The sequence below is a fragment of the Camelina sativa genome, chromosome 15, assembly GCF_030686135.1.
Source record: "Camelina sativa cultivar CO46 ecotype springtype chromosome 15, ASM3068613v1".
Taxonomy (NCBI): Eukaryota; Viridiplantae; Streptophyta; class Magnoliopsida; order Brassicales; family Brassicaceae; genus Camelina; species Camelina sativa.
In genome coordinates, this window is record NC_141894.1 from 32311459 (window position 1) to 32329639 (window position 18181).

The 18181-nt window shown below is 36.6% G+C and overlaps 1 protein-coding gene across 1 annotated transcript; it reads right to left on the minus strand.

The window, feature by feature from the left end:
* Window positions 1-584: 584 nt before the first annotated feature.
* On the minus strand, window positions 585-2420 carry LOC147927446 (uncharacterized). The gene is made up of 4 exons (XM_087487457.1): window positions 2286-2420; window positions 1660-2016; window positions 1194-1567; window positions 585-1050 (listed from the first exon to the last, which is right to left on the minus strand). The coding sequence occupies exons 1-4, from the start codon at window positions 2418-2420 to the stop codon at window positions 585-587; spliced, it is 1332 nt and encodes a 443-aa protein (XP_087343583.1).
* Window positions 2421-18181: the final 15761 nt, after the last annotated feature.

An 18181-nucleotide genomic window follows, 5' to 3' on the forward strand; every position in this document is an offset into this window, starting at 1 on the left:
CGCCTCCTCGTTTTCGGGGGAAACAACTCGGCGGATACTGCCCACGGAGATTTCTGCCGGTATTACGTCTTCGATCCCATAGGCTAGGGAAAAGGCGGTTTCGCCCGTGCTACCACATGGCGTAGTCCGGGTGGCCCAAAGGACCGCGGGGAGCTGGGCATCCTAACCGGACTTTGCGGCGGCCAGACGGCGCTTGAGGCTGTGTAAGATCAATTTGTTGGCGGCCTCGGCATGTCCGTTTCCTTGGGGATACCGGGGGGTAGATGGGGTAAACCGTATACCCCAGTCATCGCAAAATTATTGAACCGCGGAAGACACCAGGTTCGTTCCATTGTCGGTTACGATCTCATAGGGGATTCCGTGTCGGCATACCACGTTTTTCCAGAGGAAATCCTTCACGTGCTCCCCCTTAATAGACTGGTAGGATTCGGCCTCGATCCATTTAGTAAAGTAATCGGTTACAACCAATTGGTTAGTAACACGTCGCTTTCTCGACTGCTCGAGAGGTCTGATAGCGTCCATTGACCACCGCATGAAGGGGTAAGGAGCGGAGACCGAGCTCATCAACTCAGCGGGCTGGTTGATCATGGGTGCATGACGTTGACAAGGGTCATACTTTTTGGCGTGCTCGTCGCAGTCCGTGAGCATGGTTGGCCAGAAAATCCCTGCCGTTTTATTCTGAGGGCCAGTGATCGCCCTCTAGAATGATTCCCACAAGGACCCTCGTGAGCCTCTTTCATGATGCTTAGCGTATCATTCCCGTGTACGCACCTAAGGTAAGGTCCGGATATGCATCGCTTATACAGCTCTTCACCGATGATGCAGAACCTCGCGCTTTGAGCTTTGAGCTTACGCGCTTGCCATCGGTCCTTGGGAGTGATTCTGTTCATGATATAATCGCGAATAGGGACCCGCCAATCCGTTTCCAGCTCTGTTTCCTGCTCGTCTCCAGAGATAAGATAATCTAGGAACTCGTAGTCCCGGTTAGGTGCCTGCTCGGGTCCTTCCTTGTCGGGGCTGGTTTTGACTCGACTTGGTGGATGCTTTGGGCTTTAACGGGGATAGAGATGCTAGGTTCATCTATGCCTTCGACGGGAATGACTCATTTAACCGAGGAGTCGGAGGTGGAAGCCAGCACGGTGAGGGCGTCGGCGGCTGAGTTCTCTCCCTGGGGAATTTTGGTGAGTTCGAACGATGAGAATTGTTTTGCCATCGACCGTACGATTCGGAGGTAAACGTCCATCAGTTTGTAGTTTGTTTCGTAATTTCCGTGGTATTGACTGGTGATGAGCTTCGAGTGACTGAATGCAGCGAGCTCTGTAACTCCTATACCCAATGCCAGCCGTTGTCCGGCTATTAGGGCTTCATGTTCGGCCTCATTATTTGAGGCCGCGAACCCGAGCCGGAAGGATTGTTCCATGATTTCATTGGTCGGGGATACGAGTCGAATTCCGATCCTGCATCCCTGCCGGGATGACGCTCCATCCGCGTACAACGACCACCTCTTAGAGCGGTTTTCGGTGTATTCGTTGGTCACGGCGAGCTCGATTACGAAGTCAGCAAGGACCTGTGCTTTGGCACGACAAGTGGATATCGTATTCACTCAGTTCCATCCAAGATCGGTACTTGATATCGTATTCACTTAGTTCTATAGCCCACTTGGCTAGTCTGCCGGATTGGCTGGGACTGTGGAGGATGGTCTGAATAGGCTGAGACGTCATCACCACGATTGTGTGTGACTGGAAATAGGGGCGCAATTTGTGTGTGACTGGCAGGGTACCGTGTTTCTGCGTCGACCAGGGTTTTGCTAACATAGTAAATGGGTTTCTGCTCTCCTTCGTGTTCCCGTACCAATACCCCACTAACCGCGGTGTCGGAGACGAAAATATAGAGGAAGAGGTGTTCCCCGTCTGCTGGTTTCGAGAGGACGGGAGGCTCGGTGAGGTATTTTTTCAATTCTTGGAATGCTTCCTCACACTTGTCGTCCCACTCGAATTTTTGGTAACCTTTCAGCAACTGATAAAACGGGAGGCATCGATCCGTTGATCACGCGATGAACCGGTTCAGGGTGGCTACTCGTCCTGTCAGTCTTTGTACTTCCGGGTTGTCTTCAGAGAAGGCATCTCGAGGAAGGTTGCGATCTGTTTCGGATTTGTTTCTATTCCGTGTTCCGTGACCAGATATCCTAGGTATTCGCCGGACGCGACTCCGAATATGCATTTGGTCGGGTTGAGCTTCATCCCGTTCTGGTTTAATATTTTGAAACACACTTTGAGCTAGGAGACATGATCCTGCTCGCGCATTGACTTGACGAGCATGTCGTCGATATACACCTTCATGGTCTTTCCAAGGTGTTCGGCGAACATCTTGTTTACTAACCTCTGGTAGGTTGCTCCAGCGTTTTTAAGTCTGAAAGGCATTACTTTGTAACAGTAAGTGTCTCAGTAATGAAAGCGGTTTTTTCTTGGTCAGCGGGATCCATCAGAATCTGATTATACCCCGAGAAGGCGTCCATAAAGGACAGGACCTCGTGTCCGGCGGTTGCTTCGACCAATCGGTCGATATGAGGAAGGGGGTAATTGTCTTTTGGACAAGGTTTGTTAAGATCTTTGAAGTCGATGCAGATCCGCCATTTCCCATTTTTCTTTTTGACCACCACGGGGTTGGCCAACGATTCGACGTACTGGATTTCGCGGATAGACCCTATTTTTAGCAGCCGGTCCACCTAATTGTTCACTGCTTTCGCCCTTTCGGAACCGAACTTGCGACGCTTTTGTTTTATCGGTTTGTAGGTGGGATCGACGTTAAGCTGATGAGACGTAACGCTAATGTCGATTCCCTTCATGTCCGACGAGGACCAAGCGAATGTATCGCAGTTATGACCTAAGAATTGGATCAGGTCGTTTCTTGTATTGGTGTTCAGGTCGGCCCCGATCCCAACGCATCGCTCCGGATGCCCTTCCATAATTGGAACTTGGTCGACCTTGGTCATTACGGGTCCGCGCACAACGGGGTCTTTGCGGCTAGCGAGCTGACGAGCTTCCAGTTCTTCAGCGATCATTAATTGCTATTGAGCGGACTTTTTAATGTAGCCACCTCTATAACATTGTCCTGAGGTGCGTTGACTACCGTAGATGGTTGCGATCCTGTCCCGAGATGGAAACTTGACGTACTGGTGGTACGTTGATGGGACCGCCTTCATCCCGTATAACCATGGTCTGTCGAGGATGGCGTTGAAGGGCACGGGACGATCGACGACCACGAAGTTGACTAGACGCCGTACCCCCGGGCTTCTACTATAAGCTGGATGGTGCCCTTGGCCAAGGTTGTATCACCGTCGAACCGGTGAGTGGGGTTTTGGCCCCTTTCAGTTCGGAGTCAGGGTAGCCCATACGTTTAAAAGCGTCGTAAAACAAGAGATCAACCGAGCTCCCCGTATCTATCATTATTCGAGAGAGCTCGCATCCTCCGATGTCTAATCTCACTATTAGAGCGTCGTCGTGTGGTTTGTCCAGGTCAGCTGTCTCGCTTTCCAAGAAGGTTTTAGGGTTTAGGGTTTAGGGTTTAGGGTTTAGGGTTTAGGGTTTAGGGTTTAGGGTTTAGTTAACGCAGGGTCGAGAGGTACCACCAAGAGCGGAAATCCCGCTCCAATCAAGTTAACTGAGTTACGATACAAAGAAGGTCCTCCCATGATGTAATCGACCCTATGAACCCGGTCGAGGTCTCCGAAACACCGGGAGATGTGTGGGCGGTAGCTCGTGGGCTCTCAAGTGGCCGGAGGTAGTGTAAAGACCGACTTGGGAGAGGTGCGGCAAAGAGTGAGCCCTTTGAATACTAGGTCGATACGTTTCTTTGGAGCTGGAGGGGGGGGGGGGAAGATCCTTCCGCCTCATCGGTTCTTTCGCGTTTCGCGGTGATGTCCTTGAATGGGGTCGAAGTTTGGGTTTTTGGCCCTCGGTGCAGAGTCGACCGCGAAGGCATGAAGACCAGACTCGAATGATTCTTTTCAGAAAGCCTTTTTGGGAGGGTTGAATGGTGCCTTTGCTGACTTATAGAGCTCGGCCATAACGGCTCGCTCCTCTTCGGCTCTGGCAAAGTTAATTGACCTGTGGAGCGCATCGTCGAGCGATGGGGGCTGTCGGAGGGCCGCTAGGGCAAACTCGTCGTTTAAATTGGCTATCCTGGCCTTAGTTGACTTGAAGCGATTAATGTACTCGCGGAGCGATTCGTCCTTCCCTTGGACTAGAAGCCAAAGGTCAGATTCGGTCACCTTAGCTTGGAAGAAGACCGAATACTGCTTCAAAAATGCTGAGGCGAGTTGGTCGAAGCTATCGATGGAATTAGATTCCAAAGAAGCGAACCATTCCAACGCCAGTCCAACTAGATTCTCGGCAAAATAGCGGCAGTAACCGGCCTCACACTCGTGTTAGTGAGGTAGGCCTTGGTTATTGCAAGTCTGAAAGCCCGGAGGTGTGCTCCGGGGTCCGATGCACCCGCGTATTTGGGCAAACTTTGCCCACTTCCCAAAGGCGAACTTTCGCGATCTGGTCAGTAAACGGGGTGTGCCTCGTTTCAGCGATCACGTGATCGATATCTGGAGCCACGCTTGTGGCTAGATGGACTTTGGATCGGATTTGGGCCATCTCGGCGCTTGCCTTATTTATGTAATCGATGAGGAATTGAGCGTTTATCGCATCGTTCCTTGGAGGTCTGGGTTGACCTGGACCACCGGTCGACATTGTCCGTGGTGCCCCGCTCCCATATTCTTCGGTCGAGACCGGATTTATTCTTGCCGAGGAGTTCTCGGGAGCACCGGGGGTACCGGTGCCCTGCTCGGCTGATCCAGCGTATCCGATCGAGGGCTGATCGGTAGGTCGTGAACTCATGTTGTCGTTTAAGGCCGACGAGCTTGGGGCTCCGTTGTTTTCCGACGACGTGAACACGGGTAGCGTTCTGATACCGGGCGGAGTGATGTGGACCGCCTCGAAGTGGAGACGTGTCCGCGGCAGCGCCCTTTCCATGGATTCAGTTAAGATTATCCCTGGAGGGTACGTGGCGCCCCGATTGAGAACGGGATTTGCGCGAGATGCGAGCTCATGCTCATGCCGCTCGATTCTGCTCATAAGGGCCCGATTTGTCGCGTCATGGCTTTGAGTCTTGTCGATCAGGACGAAGAGCATTCCTCGTATCTCTGAGAGATCGGTTCCGCCGGAAGTCCCGGTGGAGGAAAACGGCGTTGGATGCTGCCCGGATCGGTTCGCTCCGTTATTATCGGAGCGAATCCATACCCGGAACTGGTCCCTGTTTCCCGTTGGGATTGTGGGAATAACCCCGACGGAGATCCCTGGGTTCAAGCTACCGAGATCCCGAGCTGAAACGGATTCGCTACGTGTGAGATCCGAGCCGCCCAAGATGTTTTGGTCCGATGTGTGAGCGTCATCAAGCGACGAGCCTGTCCCGGGTCTGATTGGATTCGAGACCTTGTGATCAGACTGGGCTGGAATCGGCGCACCCTGAGGAGGGGCATTGTTGGGGATGGACCCGTGGTTTGTCACTGGTGATGCGGTTTCTGGCACGATCGTATTAGCTGTGGATGGATCCATTTCGCTTCGATTTCTTCAAAGTAATCGATTTTTGAGAATAAAAAGACCTAAGTCCCCACATGCGGCGCCAAATTGTTGATGTCAGAAACAACAATTAGAGATATGAAGTTAAGAAATAAGATCCGGACAGACTTTCGGTTGAAATCGATAAGAACAGTGAAGAACAAACGAACTGGATTTTTTGTATTGATTTTCTATATTGATTCATTAAAAGTTACATGTCCCTTTCGTTTACATAATGCCGAATATTTAAACTAGAACCCAGGACAACTCTTCCTGGATCTCCTCCTGCAATCCCGCTTATGATCTTGACTGTGACCTTCGGACCTCATCGTTGGATTGACTCCGCCAAACAGCCGAAATCTCTTCACGGGCCCGTGCCCGGCCCATTTACCTATATGGCTTCTAGTTTTTCACGGGCCTTTCTTTGGGCCTACGACCAGCGAAACCCAACACCAACAGTAACCTTATTAGTTTTTTATTTTATGTATAGTTTTTAACGTTGAAAAATCTACAAAACGTATTTTCTGGATTTTATGAAGAAATTACCAAAATTCTTCAAAAAATCTGGTTTTCCTAATTTTCAGGAGATATATTTTATATATATATATATATATATATATATATATAATTGTGAGTGAATCAGATGCCATTGAAGGCCTAATTAGCCAATACAACCAAAAGAAAAAAAAACTAGATAAGCCATAAGGTTCCAACACACAAAAAAAAAAAAAAAAAACAATAATCTCCAATCCTCTTAAATTTTCTTCCTCTTCTTTGAAGGCAAAACTCTCTAATGTTCTTTCACTAATTCCACATCAATAGTGAGGGCCATATTGCGATGACACCAGGAATGAATTATTTTTTTAACCAATCCATCTTCAAAGAGTCAGATTCCCAAATCATCTTAGCAAGTTTGGAACATGTCGGATCTTGGGCTTGGGAAAATGATTTATTCTCCTCTTTTCCACATAATTTTCTTTAACCATTTGATTTTATCAGTCAACTGTTTCACACTCTTTATCTCAAAAGATATAGAGTTTTGAACAATTTTGTATAAAGAATTTTGTCATCGGAAACACTATTACTTGTGTTGGTCCTATGATCAATCATTTTTTGGAGTAAGACGACCTTGTCTTGGAAAGTTTCCAAAAATCCAAAACAGAAATATATTATGATTAAAGACTTTTTAGAAAAAAACAAGAGAAATTTTGAGAAATACCCCTTTTGGTGTTCTCTTTTTCAAAAATACTCCTTTCATCTATCCATTTTCAAAAATACTCCTATAAAAAATTATAAAGTTTTATATGGTTCACAAGGTACTTTTAGATAATAACTACTACCTTTACACTCGATCCAAATATATATGAAGTTATAAAACATTTTAAAAGATTTTTACAAGGTTTTGAAAAGGTTTACAAGGTTTTTAAAAGATTTTTTAACAGTTTTTTTAAAGTTTTTAAAAGGTATTTATACTGTATTTATAAAAAATATAAAAAAATATTGACACACATATAAAGGTAATTTGTGTATATATTTATAGGCTTACACACAAATTTTTAGTGGCTTTTTTGATAAAGTTTGAAATAGAGACTATTTTTGAAAAATGGTATTGCAAAAGGGGTACTTTTGAAATTCCCCCAAAAAAACAATTTACTTTTGAATTTTTGGAATACCAGTTACTTAAGTTAGGTCGCTTACCAAACATGCTCTATTATGTACATTTTGTGATCACTCTTTTTTTTGGCAGTTGGTTCAAACTAAAACGGCAACTAAAACTCACATCTTATTTACGAATCAATCATGAAAATAGGAAACAATTTTAATTTGAATAACGAAGAAAAGGAAAATCTTATTTACTTTAAAACGTTAATATGGTAATTAGATTACCATAACTGTAGTCAGGACGGATCTAGGTGCAAAGGAGGTGGGGCACGTGCCCCACACTCATTTTTTATAATTCTTCAGTTTCATCTATGTTGTATAAAATATCTTAGTACATTTAGTAAAAAGTGCCACATATTATGTTATAGGTGGAGGGTTCAATGCCTCTCATCTACAATTGTTTATCATTTTTTATGTTTTAGCCTTGTATTAATATTGTTAAAAAAAAATTTCAAGTAAATATTCATCTGTGCCCTATGTAAAATTTCTTCCTAGATCTGCCACTACTGTAGTTAACAACATGACTAAATTATAGGAGCTCAAAGTTAATGTTGTTTTGAAAAACAAAACGTTGCATAAAATATCCAACATAGGATCCGAGCATAACCCGCCAACATAGGATTCATCATCACTGAGCCATAATTTTTGTTTTGTTATAGTTACAAAAATATTTAATATGTGGCAAAAATGAAATCCCTATACTTATATTAAAAAATAAAGAGGACTAGGGGATCGAACAGAGGTCCTCCTACGCAGGAAACCATTCCTTTTGCCACCTGACCAACGGACCATTTTGAAGAAATCTTCCGACCGCTGCTTTTATATTGAAGTATGTTTCATTATTGATCACTTTAGGCCCGACCCGGGATCCGCGTGTTAATCCGTTTAGGATAAGACTAAAATATACCCCTCCAATAACATACCCTTGTAATTTCTTACAAAACTGATGTTTATTTTATAAATGGTTTTTCTTTTAATAGTAGGAATTAAGTTATTAACATTTTTTTTTTTGGCAACAGTTAACAAGAGTGGCTCAAACGAGCCAAAACGAAGGAATGTTGTTTACATAGGTAACTAAGTGCGGAACTAACATTTCGTTCTCACGAATTAGAGTAATTAATTAATTACTACTTTAAATAAATAAAATAAAAAACGTTGGAAAAATATTTATGAACCGATTAAATTTATAAGTTATAGATAACCGACAGCTCATCTTTTAGCTCTTCTTGAGTTTTTGAGAAATTTTTTTTAGGAGCTTTACAAACTTTTTAAATATATATTTTTATGAGTTTCTTTTCATTTTTGAAACTAAAAAAAAGAAGTACTCATTTAATACTTCATTTTCAATAAGTACTTCAAACAATGAGTGCTTATTTTTCATTTTTTTATTGAAAATGAATACTTCAAACAATGAAAAATAAAAAGTGAGTACTTCAAACAATGAAAAAGGTATGATATCCAAAAAAACAATATATGAAAAAGTATATATTAAATACAAATTCTTGATATTCTCAAAACATAATATTCTGATCAAGAACCTAAGCTACTTTTACAAAAAAAAGCATATGGAAGTGTTGGATATTATTACATACAGTAAAACCTCTATAAATTAATAATGTTGGGACCAAGAGATTTTATTAATTTATAGTTATATTAATTTATCTATAAATTAATAATTATTAATTTACACTGTAAATTAATAATTATTAATTTAGAGATATATTTTTAATTGTTTAAACTTTTTTAAATTATGAATTGAGAAAATTTTAGCAAAATAAGATTAGAATATTGGATAATAGGTGGTTCCCCACGCAACGCGTGGGTTGTGGTGTAGTTGGCACTTTCTTGTTTTTTTTTTGGTCTTTTCGTTTTCTCTTTTGTATTATTTCGTTTTAGTTAGGCATATACGGGCTTTGCCGTCACTTTTATTTATACACTATATGTTTATACCATTTTGTTTAGATGTGTATAATTGTGGCGTTTATTTTTTATGAATTATGAAGATGTTGTTTCTTGCTTTTGAGGATCCCATCTTATCATTGACTGATATTGTTTCCAATACATTTATTGTATTATAGATTTTCTAATTAACTGTTTATGTAAATCCTTCATACGTTGATGTTACAATAATAAGTTATTTTTTAAAAATATCTTTCGTGTAAGTGATTATGTTTGTATGCCCATGTTTTGGTCTAATATCAATAAGATCGTTTTTGTTTTTCTTTAGTTGGCTTTGAAACCAATTTTGAGTTAAGCAAATAATGGGTCGAATTATGGTGTTAATAAGTAATATAAATTCTTATATATATATATTGTATATATGTGACTATAAATTTAGCTAACTAAAAAATTATGTAATATTTAAATACAATCTTGAACATATATATATATATATATTATTTGTGGGACAAATGTATGAAATTATTGGATAGAAGTTATTTTTGAGTTAAATAACCTTTAATATCTTTAAAGTGAGTTAAATATTAATAAATTTTTATATGTGTTTTGAATTTTTTTAAAAGGAATACCAAGTGTTTCCTTCCAAATTTGAAGTGACATAGTATTTTAGTTTTCTTATATGATTTGATGAACTTCAATGTAAAATTTTTTCAAAGTAATAAGTACACTCACTGATTGAATTATAAAATTTAGATAAATGTTTATTTCGATTAATCATCTGCTCTTTTAAATAAATTAAATAAGTATGTTGTTATTCCTACAAATAGGACAACATATATTATAGTTTAACCATGGAGTTAAGCAATGGAAATGGAACTTGTGATTGCAAGACAAAATGCTTATATGTTACACATTGATCATTCAAAAATTAATAGGAACATCTAATTCTCAAATAAAGTTGATTGTTTTGTTAAAACCAACATATGCGAATTTAAATTTAACTACGCAAATTTAAAAAATAAATATGAATAGATTAGAAAAGCAAGAAATATAAAAGAAATATTTTTTTATATAAATAAAATAAAAATTGAAAACAATGTTAAATATATATAATACTTTCTACATTAAAATATAGAATCAAACTCTTACAAGTTACAACATATATGAGATATAACAACATTTGATATTGGTAGGAGAGAAGGAGAGAATGTTTACTATAAGATGGTAATCCAAATTAGATAATGGAGATGAATCTTTAAAAAATAGAACAATGTAATATATATATATATAATGCTTTCTAAATTAAAATATAGAATCAAACTCTTACAACACATATGAGATATAACAACATTTGATATTGGTGGGAGAGGAGGAGAGAATGATTACTTATAAGATAATAATCCAAATTAGATAAAAGAAATAAATCTTTTAAAGTAAGAACAATGTAAAATATATATCATGTAGTCTCTAAAATTAAAATTTAGCATTAACAATTTACAATGATATTCATTTGTCTTTTACAACCCATACAACAAAAATAAGAAATCAAAAATAACAAAAAAACGAAAAATGATTTGAGGTATTGTAGAAGAGAATGAGAGAATGTGAAAATGAGATAGTAAAAGAATGTCAATATGAGAGAATGATAGATTGAGAGAATGCTTATTTATATGATAAGAAATGATGAAAGTTACATTTAGAACTATGGAGTTACAATAATAATTTATTGTGTTTGAATAAAATTGAGTGGTAGAATATGATTAATGCATAAGTTATTTTATTTTCAGTTATAATTTTATTTTAATGTGTGAGTTAAATGTATTGTGTTTATTGGGTCTTAAATATTGTTTAAAGCAATTAGAAAGCAAATAAAAAAATAAATAAAAATTAGAAAACATTAAATGAAAATCAACCAATAAGGAGAGACAAAAAGCTTACTTTTATAAACATGATATATTGCTTTAAACTTTGAAATGAGAAATATATTATAAACAATAATTTTGCATGAGAAATATATTAATTTCGCCAACCAAAATATGAATATAAGTTTACCCAACCAAAACAAATAAAAAATGTTAAAATTTAACCAAAAATATTTTCTCTTGAGAGATAAATAAGTTAGTAGGAGGAATGAATTAATGTACAATTATTGGATAGGAGTTACATTTGAGTTAAATGGAGTTACATGTCTTTAATTATAAATAAATATTTTAATTTTTTATAACCTAAAATAAAAGGAATATCAAGTGGCTGAATCAAAATTCACATGATTTGGTTGTTTGTTGATATAAACTCAACACTTACACATAATACTTCAATATAAAAAAATATTACTTTTTAAGTGACACACTAAATTAGTTTTCTTATAAAATTATATGAATTCTTCAATCTCAATAATTTTTAAAATCCCAAGGATAACTTATATTTTTTTGGTTTTCACTCATCAATTTATCTTATAGTGCTAGATTTCATACTAATGGTTTCATCTTTAGAGAATTTAGTGAAATGATATTTTTAAAATGATATTTTATTTTTATATTTAAGTTCCAGTTGAATATGTTTTATTTTTTGGATCATTTTTTATCTTGATTAAAAGACACAAAAAACCAATTGTTTAATTATGTTCTTTTTGTTTTCAAAAACCTCAAATCATAAAAAAATATATATTATATTGATCTCTGCAGATTTATCAATTGGATCACAAAACAAAATAGTCTTTATAAATGGATAAATGGATAATTATATTGATCTTTATAAATTATTAAAAAATGATACATGAATATGTGAGATAACCAGAGACATAATAGATAATTACATATGGATCATTTCAACTTTATGTTCTTATTATGTGGTGAATATTGTAAGTATGAAAATAATGACTTATAAGATGTTAATATAAAATAGAAAATGGAGATAAACATTTTAAAAGATTAAAATAAATATATAAGATATACATATCATACAAATTCTAAAACTAAGCTTTTACAATGATATTTGATTTGATTTTTTATAAACCATACAACAACAATAACAAAAAAAATACAAAACAAAACAAAACAAAACAAAAAAGAGATTTGAGAGTAGTGGAAGAAGATGAGAGAATGAAAGAGTGATAAACTAAGAGAATAAGATAATGAGTATTTATAGGAAGAGAAATGATGAAAATTGTATTTAGAAAAATGAGAGTTACAATTCTAATTTATTGTTTTGTTTTAATACAATTAATGAATATAACTTAGTGGAGAAATAAAGTTAATGCATAATTTATAGGGAGAAGCTATAAAGATTTCAGTTTTATATTATGTGAGTTAAATGTGAAAATTAATTGTTTTTAAATTTATGTTTTAATATAATTTTTTTTGTTAAAATTGCATTGCCAAGTGGACCAATAAGGAGAGACTGAAACTCTACTTTTATATATATGATTGTAATTTTTATGGTATTTGAATTGAATTTGAAATATTTAGAAACCATTAATGAAAATAAATTATAAATACTATAGACAAATTCACTTATACACATGACATATATAAATTCAAATTTATGAATAAGAATATCAATTGTTGTATTTTAATAGTCTATCAAACTATCAAAATGTAAATGATGAATATTCAGAAATTGAAAACTTTAAAACGTTTTAGCTATTTTTATGAAATGTTATAGAATATTTTATATCATTATAGTTTGAAAATACAACATAATAATTGTAATATAAATATGAGGTTTAAAAAAACATACTGTATCATATCAATATATATATATATATATATATATATATATATATATATGTAAATTTACATGATTATTAATTTATGATATTATTGGGAGCATATTTTACATAAGGATTTCAAAAAAAAATATTATCTTATTATCTTATCGAATATTGTTGTTTTTTTACATTGGCCCGAATTGGGACTAGCAAAATTTATTAATTTATAGTGTTTATTAATTTATATAGTATTAAATTATAGAGTTTTTACTGTATTTTATTTGAATTAAATTTGTAGATCTTCGACAATCACTAACCATTAGAAAAATAAAAAATAAAGACCATCAATCCATCATAGTAAATAGAATACATGACAAGTACCAAAAAAAATAAAAATCAAATAGAACACATGAATTCTTGGTTTGAAGCGTTTTCTAACATAAATTCATCATATCATAATTCATACAACAACAACAGAACTAATAAACATTCCCGAAGTATATTGATTCGCTGTTAAAAAAAAAGATTTTAAGTTTATTTTATCATCATTTCATATACATATTCATATTGTATACATTGGTCTTGTGTGTGTAGCGTTTCCTTTGCCGCACCCAAATTCATGAGAAAACCAAAGTTTTAAGAATGTTGTTGATAACATACAATTCAATTTGGGCTAACCATCACCATTTTTGAATTTACGAAGATTGTTCACATACTTATTCTTTAAATGCCTAAGCTTTTCCATAAATTGAATCTTACTACATTCAAACCCTCTTCACATCCCTTGACACTCCGACATTTGTCAAAGCTCGTGATCACAAGGCCTTTGACTTGTCTAAACTTGTTGAGGGAGCTCTTGAATCAGCTATTAAGTCTAATGGGAAGAAGTCAAAAAATGTTGACTCTTCTTCTCTTGTTGGAGTTTTAGTGGGTTTTAGTATGGATGAACTTGGTGCTGAAAAAGGTGTAAGTAGGCTTTCTTCAGAGGATAAGAAGATATTTGAGGAGCAGTTGAAAGCATTGCAGTCCAGGGAATCAAACTTTCACTTGGAGAAGGCCGGGTTTCTTCATCAACTTTTAAGAAAGATGGATGAAGCATCTCGTTAGATGCTTTTATTATGAGTTTGAGCTTTTATTGTTGCTCTCTGAAATGGATGTTTTGTTAAGCTTTGCTGAAAGAATTATTCTTGAACTTTTGTTATCAACTAGCATATTCTATTTTTGAAAAATGGTATTGCAAAAGGGGTATTTTTAAAATTCCCCCAAAAAACAATTCACTTTTGAATTTTGGAATACCAGTTCCTTAAGTTACGTCGTTTACCAAACATGCTCTATCTATATATACATTTTTGGAGACATTTAACAAATAAATCCTGGAGTTGAAACCTATTTACAAGCATGCCATTAGCATTAATTATTAATTTATTTTTCATTTAATTTAATAATATTTAATTTCAATTTTTGGAAACAAGATTTCTCATCTTAATAAAATTTCCAAAACAATAGGAACCACTCCATTTAACATTATATATTAAGTTTAAAATAAATTTAATTAATATTAAGTTTCCAATTTTACAAGACAATATTTTTTCCATAGAAACATTTTCTAAACAAATTATATACACACATCTTGAGTCCATCTTAATAACCAAAATTTATTAAAAGAAAAACAATGTGGAATTCATGTCAAACAAATAATTGTTAATAACTTTTATTTGCATTTCACAACAAAACTATATATAGTAAAGTTAACTGATTCTTTATATATATAACATACAAAACTACAATACAACATTATCCTCTACATATATCTAAACAATTTAAAATAATAAAAATACTACTATCTGTAAATCAAAAAAAAAAAACACAGTATATTCTTTCTATAAATCACTATTTATTTAATTGTATATTATACTATAATATAAAAAAAAACTTCAAACAAAATACTTTCTAATTTTTATACTAACTAGTATATTTATATTTGTAAGGTTGTACATTTAAAAAAATACAAATTAACCATTAGTTATATATAGTTAATCTATAAAACAAATTATACTTTTTTATTAAAAAAATTGCCCCGCGGTGTACTGCGGGTGAATATCTAGTTCTGTACATTTTGTGATCACTTTTTTTTTGGCAGTTGGTTCAAACTAAAACTCACATCACAACTTTTAGTTCATATTAACTTTTCTTATATAAAACTAGGTGGCTAGCCCACACTTCAATTTAATTTTAGGGTGAATTACTCAAATGTTACTCATTTTAGGTAATATTACCAGAATCTACAAAAAACTTTTTTATTACTAGAATGTTTCGGGTATTTTCAAAATACCCAGCGTGCCCCTGTTTTATGTTACCGGAAAAAACGTAATTACAAAAATGCCACTGCCACGTCAGACGCCACGTCAGAAATCGCTTACGTGTAACCATAACTCAGCCATAACGCGATACAGAGTATGTTGCGGCTGAGTTATAGGTATTTTGCGGCTGAGTTATCAGAAAAACATTTGAGTAAGAGCGGACGGCTGACTTATGAAAATCTGGCTGAGTTATGCTCATAAGTCAGCCAAGCTTTACGGCTGACTTATCAAATTTGGCTGAGTTATGCGCATAACTCAGCTGTAGTTACGGCTAAGTTTTCACCTGATGGTTGAGTTGTCAAACTTTTGGCTGAGTTATCGCTAGGACACGGTTGAGTTGTCAAACTTTTGACTGAGTTATCACAACGACACGGCTGAGTTACCATTTTCCGACTGGCTGAGTTATGAAAAACGGCTGACTTATGAGATGTTGTTACGGCTGAATTATGGTAAAAAAACTATAACTCAGCCGTCAAAGGCTGACTTATCGACAAGTCAGCCGTCAAACGGGTGACTTATTAGCAAAAGATTAATTACTAGAATGTTTTTCAGTTCCGGCTGACTTATCAAACGATACGGCTGAGTTACATATTTTCAGTTCATGTAGCGGCTGAGTTTGGCAGCAATTTTTTTTGCTTTTTAATTACTGTAATGTTTTTCATGTTGTGGCTGAGTTTTAGTTAGGCTGAGTTATGGTAATGTTTGATGGCTGACTTGCCACGTCGGACGCAACATCCATGTCAGCATTCCATGTCATCATCTTTTTTCTCTGGAAATACGAAATGTCGTTCGACTCTGGTTCTTCAACTGGTTAACTATTTACCTACTTATTCACCTTTTTCTTCTATTTCTTCTTCACTTTCTTCTTCACACCTTGTTCTTCTACTTCTTCTCCACTTTGTTCTTCATTATCTTTCATGGATCCAGTGCCGGTACTAGTTGTGTCCGGTAAGTGGATAAAGACACAGAGATATGTATTTAACTCCGACGATAGAGGGTGTATAGTTGTGCAGATAGATGGAGGCACAACACACGACAAGCTTGTTAAGCTTGTTCTTGAAGACTACGGATTGGACTCGTTTAGACATGAGCTAAAGCTGAGCTACATGTTCTCGAACAAGGCAATGAAACATATGGCGCATGATACTCCACCAGTTTTTGTCTCCAATGATCGACAGTTGCAATGTTTTTTGGGGCTATGGAAAACCGATCAGCTACGTCTCTGTGTAGAGTTTTCGGCGAAAGAGTCTACAGAAACTAGTGGAGCTAGAGGAAGTATGATTCGGCGAAGCAGAGACTCGAAAGCAGCATCTACATACGAAGTGTGCGGTGGGGGATTTGAAGGCTCTTGTTTTGATTATGGTAAGATTGTTGACAAAGAAAACGAAGAAGAAGCTGTCGAAGTAGCATCTGACGAAGAAGAAGACGATGAATTTTCAACCCGATTTGATGTTTTCGACGACTCCGATGGTGAGTCGTCTGATGACGAGAAGTTTTCTGTATTGGGCGAGACTCAGAGCACAGTGGAAGACCCACCTACTCCACCTCCTCAGAAGAAAGCTCATAGAGATGATAACTTTGCCGGATCGAAGATGAATCCGGAGGCTATTAAGTTGGAGGTGTCAACGCTAAAAATTGCTGTAGGACAACGATACAGTAGCAAAAAAGCAGTTCAGGAATCACGTGAAACTTATTTCGGTTAGGGATGGATTTGATTTTAATGTACCAGTCTCAAATCCCAAACAAGTGGTTTTTAGGTGTTGGGTTAAAGGATGTCTTTGGAGAGTTCGTGCATCTGTACAAGGGGATGACCCGGATTTTCATGTTCGTGTATACGATTCGGAACACACATGTTCTGTGACGGAACGTTCTACTAGATGCCGCCAATCAACAGCTGATGTACTGGCAGGTCTTTACATGGACTATCTTGGTGATCTTGGTCCGGATGTTATAGGTATGTATAGGCTGAGTTACTTATTGATAACAATGGATGAGTTATAGGTATGTATAGGCTGAGTTATTTACATTTTACGGCTCATTTATTGATTATTTAAGGCTGACTTATTCGAATGTATCAGCTGAGTTATTTATATATTATGGCTGATTTATTAATTTGTTGGTGTCGACAGTTGGGTTATTGGAAGGCATATCGAACGCTGCTGAATGCAAGGCAGATTGATCAGGGAACTCCTGTTGAAAGTTTTAGCGAGTTGCCTTCTTACATATACAAGTTAAAAAGGGAAAATCCAGGTACAGTCACGCGTCTTCAAATAAGTGATGAAGATAGATTCAAATATGTTTTTTTTTGCTTTTGGTGCGAGTATTGCTGGGTTTGCTTTCATGCGCAAAGTTGTTGTTGTCGACGGAACGTTTCTCCATGGTAGTTACAAAGGGACACTTCTAACAGCCCTAGCTCAGGATGGTAACTTTCAAATTTTCCCATTAGCTTTCGCTGTTGTTGACACTGAAAATGATGAGTCTTGGCGTTGGTTCTTTACACAACTCAAAGTTGCCATTCCAGACGAAAAGGATCTTGCGATAATCCCCGACAGACATAAGTCAATAGGGAAAGCGATTGGTCAAGTGTATCCGTTGGCTTCGCGTGGAATTTGCACTTACCATTTGTATAAGAACATCTTGGTGAAGTTCAAAGGAAAACATTTGTTCCCTCTAGTGAAAAAAGCGGCAAAGTGTTTTAGGCTAACTGATTTTAATGAGGCTTTCAATGAGATTGAAGCACGTCATCCCGAACTACATGGATACCTCCAACGAGCTGGTGTCCGAATGTGGGCGCGTGTTCATTTCCCGGGTGAAAGGTACAATTTAATGACAACGAATATTGCAGAATCAATGAACAATGCACTGTCAAATGCTAGAAGTCTTCCCATAGTTCGACTTCTAGAATCGATACGGGATATGATGACCAGATGGTTTTCTGAACGGAG